General features: G+C 46.4%; 1 protein-coding gene across 6 annotated transcripts in view; it reads left to right on the top strand.

Annotated features, from left to right (window-relative positions):
• Positions 1-7,500, top strand: part of LOC138215433 (receptor-type tyrosine-protein phosphatase mu-like) — a 110,420-nt gene that overhangs the window by 87,619 nt on the left and 15,301 nt on the right. For all 6 annotated transcript variants that reach the window (XM_069177580.1, XM_069177585.1, XM_069177582.1 and 3 more), the window contains 4 exons: positions 2,663-2,750; positions 2,995-3,071; positions 4,888-4,924; positions 6,067-6,164. In XM_069177580.1, the coding sequence (XP_069033681.1) occupies positions 2,663-2,750; positions 2,995-3,071; positions 4,888-4,924; positions 6,067-6,164 (300 nt within the window). The remainder of the gene's footprint in view (positions 1-2,662; positions 2,751-2,994; positions 3,072-4,887; positions 4,925-6,066; positions 6,165-7,500) is intronic.

The following is a 7,500-nucleotide window of genomic DNA, read 5'->3' on the forward strand; positions in this document are numbered from 1 at the left end:
TAAAACATACGAACATGTAAAACAGCAACATACAACCAGGTAATAAATAATTACTTAAAAGTAGTGGATAAATGTCTTAAATCATGAGTTAAATGTTGCATAAATGGTCAACATATTAATTTAAATATGGTTGTAATTATATATATATATATATATATATATATATATATATATATATGTGATCAATAGAGTTGAAACAGCTGAAATGATAAAATGAATTAACTAATGATGTTACCGAACACATTTTAGTGCTCAGTTTAAAGTGTCATCAATGAACACATTGGTATTGATGAAGAGGAACTGGAGCTCATGTTACCACGGTGACTCACATGTTGTGCTAATGCTTATGCTAACTCTAACATTGGAGAGGCACAAATGGGAGCTGAGAGCGTCCATGTTTCTGTCCATCTTCTCCGTCAGCCTCCGTCAGCCTCCGTCCCTCGTTGACAGCAGCCAGACGAGAATGTTTGTTTGATCAAAGACATTTCACACAATGCTGTTTGTGTTTCTGATCAATGATGGTTGAGAACAGCAGTAAGGCGACATTCATCAAAAGATCAGCTCAACATCTCAGTGACTTGAATCAAAATGGTGGACACGCGAGACATGACACACGTTAGCATGTAGCTGGCAGCACGCATGAAAAAAAGCAAAAGTATTTTACCACCTGCGAAACGTTCTGAAAGTTTTGTTCTGCTCAGTCAAAATGTTTAGTTTCTCTAGAACACCTGTCTGAACATTAGGTTCTCTAGAACACCTGTCTAAAGGTTTAGTTTCTCTAGAACACCTGTCTAAAGGTTTAGTTTCTCTGGAACACCTGTCTAAACATTTAGTTTCTCTAGAACACCTGTCTAAACGTTTAGTTTCTCTGGAACACCTGTCTAAACATTTAGTTTCTCTAGAACACCTGTCTAAACGTTTAGTTTCTCTAGAACACCTGTCTGAACATTTAGTTTCTCTAGAACACCTGTCTAAACATTTAGTTTCTCTAGAACACCTGTCTAAACGTTTAGTTTCTCTAGAACACCTGTCTAAAGGTTTAGTTTCTCTGGAACACCTGTCTAAAGGTTTAGTTTCTCTGGAACACCTGTCTAAAGGTTTAGTTTCTCTGGAACACCTGTCTAAAGGTTTAGTTTCTCTAGAACACCTGTCTAAAGGTTTAGTTTCTCTGGAACACCTGTCTAAACGTTTAGTTTCTCTAGAACACCTGTCTAAACGTTTAGTTTCTCTAGAACACCTGTCTGAACATTTAGTTTCTCTAGAACACCTGTCTAAACATTTAGTTTCTCTAGAACACCTGTCTAAACGTTTAGTTTCTCTAGAACACCTGTCTAAACGTTTAGTTTCTCTAGAACACCTGTCTAAACATTTAGTTTCTCTAGAACACCTGTCTAAACGTTTAGGTCTCAACCTTTAACCTTTGATTCTGTCAATGACAGAAGGTCACTGGTGGTTAAAGTAGCCAGTTAGCATTAGCATCAAGCTGCTAAAGCTCTGCATCAAACACCCACTCATAGAAACACACACACACACTACCAGCCTTCATTAGTTAATTCCTTCCATTCTTTATTCCTCACTGTCAATCATGTCGAGCTGTGTGTGTGAGACTGTGAGTGAGTGTGTCACATCGTTCACCTCTCAGTTTGATGGATGTCTGAAGCTGTTAGACTGCTGTCACACACACACTCTCACACACACTCACGCACACACACACACACACACTCACTCACGCACTGGCACACACATGCACACACACACACACACACTCTCACTCACGCACACACTCACGCACTCATACACACACTCACATTCACACACTCAAGCACGCACACGCGCACACACACACACACACACTCTCACTCACGCATTCACACACACACACACACACACACTCAAGCACGCACACTCACACACACTCACGCACGCACGCACACTCACGCACTCATACACACACACACTCAAGCACGCACACTCTCACAAACACACACACTCACATTCACACACTCAAGCACGCACACTCACACACTCACACTCACTCATGCACGCACACACACACACACTCACACACATTCAAGCACTCACACTCACACACACTCAAGCACGCACACTCTCACAAACACACACACACTCACACACACACTCTCACACACACACTCACGCACGCACACTCACTCTCACACACTCACACACACGCACACACACTCTCACTCACTCACACACACACTCTCACACACACACTCACGCACGTACACTCACTCTCACACACTCACACACACGCACACACACTCTCACTCACGCACTCACACTCAAGCACGCACACTCACACACTCACACACATCTGTCTGCCGGCATCTCAATGAGCAACCCAGGAACCTGCTGTGGATCAAAGTGTCTGCCTGTCTGTCTGTCTGTCTGTCTGTCTCTGACTGTCTGTCTCTGACTGTATTTCCAGCTTCCTGTTGGTCTCAGTCAGAGACTCATGTTTCAGAGAGTTTTCTGTTCTTTTTTCTGAGCCGTCGTCTCTTAATTGAACTTAATCATGTTGTTAGAGAACGTCCGAGAACACTGAATTATTCATCAGGAGTTTCATCACATCTCCCTGTCTGTCTCTCTCTGTCTTTCTATCTGTCTCTCTGTCTGTCTCTCTGTCTGTCTTCTACAGAGTTTCTTCGAGGGACAGTCGGCTCCGTGGGATTCAGCCAAGAAGGATGAGAACCGCATGAAGAATCGCTACGGCAACATCATCGCTTGTACGTACCCACACTTTACTGCTGGAGTGTGTGTGTGTGTCTGTGAGTCACACACACACACTCTGGATCATCTGTGCTTTACAGTTTGTTTTTATCATTTACTTGAATGAATGCAATTAAGTGGTTATTAATTTGTTATTAGATCTTTTATTCAGAAGAAACTAATTACAGCTGATTATGTTGAACATCGCCATGACAACAAGCAGAACAATTAACAGTGTGTATGTATATGTGTGTGTGTTAGACGATCACTCTCGTGTGCGTCTGCAGCCTCAGGATGGAGATGGCGGCTCCGACTACGTCAACGCTAACTACGTGGACGTGAGTCTCTCACACACACACACACACACACACACACACACACACACACACACACACACACACACACACACACACACACACTCAAACTCACACACACACATACACACACACACACACACACACACACACACACACACACTCAAACTCACACACACACATACACACACACACACACTGTAACACACACACACAGTCACACACATATACACACAAACACTCACACAGTGTCACACACACACACACACACACACACACTCACACATACACACACACACTCGCACTCACACACACACACAGTCACGCACACACATACACACACATACACACACACACACACACACTCAGAGTCACACACACTCACAGACACTCACGCTCACACACACACACACACACTCACAGTCACACACACATGCTCACACACACACACACACTCACAGTCTCACACACACACTCACGCTCACACTCAGACACTCACGCTCACACACACACAGTCACACACACACGCACACACATACATGCACACACTCACACTCACACACACACTCACGCTCACACACACAGTCACACACACACACTCACGCTCACACACACAGTCACACACACACACTCACGCTCACAGTCACACACACATACACATACACACACACACACTCACACAGTCTCACACACACACACTCACAGTCACACACACAGTCACACACACACACATACACACACACACACACACTCACACAGTCACACACTCAGACACTCACGCTCACACATACACACACACACTCAGTCACACACACTCGCACTCACACACTCACAGTCACACACACATGCTCACACACACTCACGCTCACACACACAGTCACACACACACACACAGTCACACACACACACACACACAAACACACACACTCACAGTCACACACACACACTCACGCTCACACACAGTCACACACACACACACACACTCACACAGTCACACACACACACTCAGGCACACATACAGTCACACACACACACATACACACACACACTCTCACACACACACATACACACACACACACACACACACTCACACACACACACACACAGTCACACACACACTCACACTCACACACACACACACACAGTCACACACACACACACACTCACACACACACACACACTCAGTCACACACACTCGCACTCACACACACTCACAGTCACACACACACACTCACGCTCACACACAGTCACACACACACACACACACACACACACTCACTCAGACACACACACACACACACAGTCACACACACACACTCAGGCACACATACAGTCACACACACACACATACACACACACACTCTCACACACACACATACACACACACACACACACACACACACTCACACACACACACACACAGTCACACACACACACACACTCACACACACACACTCAGTCACACACACTCGCACTCACACACACTCACAGTCACACACACACACTCACGCTCACACACAGTCACACACACACACACACACACACACACACACACACTCACACAGTCACACACACACACACACACACACACTCAGACACACACACACACACACACACAGTCACACACACACACACACACATACACACACACACACTCACACACACACACACTCACACACAGTTGTTTGCTCTCCTTTAAAGGTCGATTGGAGACATCCCAGTCGCCTCTGTTTCCATGACGACGGCGGTTAGTGGTCAGCTGCTGTTGACTCTATAAACAAAGCAGCTGCAGAGTTTCAGTGTGAAGATGTAAACTTCCTTTTCTGGTCTCTCCTCACAGGGCTACCACCGACCCAACAACTATGTCGCTACCCAAGGTGAGCAACACTTAGCTTAGTTTAGCTTCTCCTCTTTCAGTTGTAGAACGAGCGTGAACCTACAGAGAATCACAGTTCAGAAGCTGCCTGAGAATCTGTCTGATTTTAAGTTTCCTTCAGTGTCACAGGGATGTTTGTCTGATTACCCATCATGCACTGCAGCCAGCAGCTGCTCAGTTCTGCTGCTGTTAAAGGGACAGTTGGTGTAAATGGAAAGAAAAGAGTTTGAATTTTTTACACCTCTGTTCCCTGAAGCATCATGGGAACTGTAGTTTTGTGTGTGTGTTGTTGATATATGACATGAAGTGGAATGAAAGCCTTAAGTGAAACCAGTGTGGTTTCTAGTAGGAGTGTGTAGTGCTGAAACTGGGCTGCAGTTCCACCTCTGACCACATGTGGCGCCAGACCAGGCAGAACTTTCACGGAACACACTCGTCTCTCCAGGTGGAAATCCAAACCGCAGTGTTTGTGCCAACACGTCAGTGTGTGAGCATGAATATGGAGCGGTGTGTGTGTGTGTGTGTGTGTGTGTGTGTGTGTGTGTGTGTGTGTGTGTGTGCAGCAGATTCTCTGTAAAACACTTGAGGACAGGAATGGATTAGCATGAACTAATTAGCTCGTCAAAACACAGACTGTCAACAGTGATTAAAAACATTTTCTCTGGTTGTGTGTGTACATGTGCGTGTGTGTGTGTGTGTGTGTGTGTGTGTGTGTGTGTGTGTGTGTGTGTGTGTGTGAGTGTGTGTGCGTATATGTGTGTCTAATTTGAATTAATTAAAAGGGTCATTATAATTCATGTACAGCTCTGATGTCGCCTGCTGATCTCCTGTCTAATATGAAGCTTACTCTGTGTGTGTCTGCGTGTATGTGTGTGTGTGTGTATGTGTGTGTGTGTGTGTGTGTGTGTGTGTGTGTGTGTGTACGTGTACGTGTACGTGTGTGTGTGTGTGTACGTGTGTGTGTGTGTGTGTGTGTGTGTGTGTGTGTGTGTGTGTGTGTGTGTGTGTACGTGTGTGTGTGTGTGTGTGTGTGTCTGTGTGTGTGTGTGTGTGTGTGTGTGTGTACGTGTACGTGTACGTGTGTGTGTGTGTGTACGTGTGTGTGTGTGTGTGTGTGTGTCTGTGTGTGTGTGTGTCTGTCAGGTCCCATGCAGGAGACAGTGTACGATTTCTGGCGCATGGTTTGGCAGGAGAACACCGCAGCCATCGTCATGGTAACCAACCTGGTGGAGGTGGGCCGGGTGAGTCCACACACACACACTGATTGTCGTGGCCATCTGTCTGTTCTTCCCTCTCTGATGAAGTTTGGGACTTCATTTCCCAGAGTGCACCTCTTAGTCTCAGCTGTTTGTAAGTTCCTCAGACAGCATGTTGGACTCTTATTGTAAGTCGCTTTGGATAAAAGCGTCAGCTCAATGAAATGTAATGATGTAATGTAACGAACATGAGTGACCAATGTGAGCTCGTCTCCTCGTCGGCGAACATTCGTGTACATGAAGCTTCATCGTACAAACTGCGGACGACAGGAACTCACACATGAACGTAAACGGTGACAGACATTAATATCGTACAATCTGAGCATAAGTTACGTACATAACAGAGGACACATCATGAGGTCACAGCTTCCAATTAGGACGCAGTTCACTTCATCTCCACTGGAGGTCGACGCTCACGGTACGACTCCGCCTGTTGACATGATGACACACCAGGTGTGTGCCGGGTCATGTGACCCAACAGAACACCTGAGGACAACCCCACGGGTTGTCTAAATTTACATCCAACTGTTTTCATGAAGACACCGCCTGTTGTCTCTGGCTGCTCACTGCAGGATGAACCTCTCAGGAAGATGAACCTCTCCAGAGGATGAACCTCTCCGCTGAATGAACCTCTCCAGAGGATGAACATCTCCGGAAGATGAACTTCTCCAGAAGATGAACCTCTCCGCAGAATGAACCTTTCCAGAGGATGAACCTCTCCGCAGGATGAACCTTTCCAGAGGATGAACCTCGCCGCAGGATGAACCTTTCCAGAGGATGAACCTCGCCGCAGGATGAACCTTTCCAGAGGATGAACCTCTCCGCAGGATGAACCTTTCCAGAGGATGAACCTCTCCGCAGGATGAACCTTTCCAGAAGATGAACCTCTCCGCAGGATGAACCTTTCCAGAGGATGAACCTCTCCGCAGGATGAACCTTTCCAGAGGATGAACCTCTCCAGAAGATGAACCTCTCCGTAGGATGAACCTTTCCAGAAGATGAACCTCTCCGCAGGATGAACCTTTCCAGAGGATGAACCTCTCCGTAGGATGAACCTTTCCAGAAGATGAACCTCTCCGCAGGATGAACCTTTCCAGAGGATGAACCTCTCCGCAGAATGAACCCCTCCAGAGGATGAACCTCTCCGCAGGATGAACCCCTCCAGAGGATGAACCTCTCCGCAGGATGAACCCCGCCAGAGGATGAACCTCCAGACTGCAGCTGCTCACACAAACACTGAGGACGTTGTCTTCCAGCTGACGGAGTGTGTGTGGGGGAGGGGGGGGTAATCAGTTTATATCTGTGCGCTGAACACTCAGAT

Source organism: Embiotoca jacksoni, unplaced genomic scaffold (assembly GCF_022577435.1).
Source record: "Embiotoca jacksoni isolate LCO1_2020_lvr unplaced genomic scaffold, fEmbJac1.0.p SCAF_75, whole genome shotgun sequence".
NCBI classification, from domain to species: domain Eukaryota; kingdom Metazoa; phylum Chordata; class Actinopteri; family Embiotocidae; genus Embiotoca; species Embiotoca jacksoni.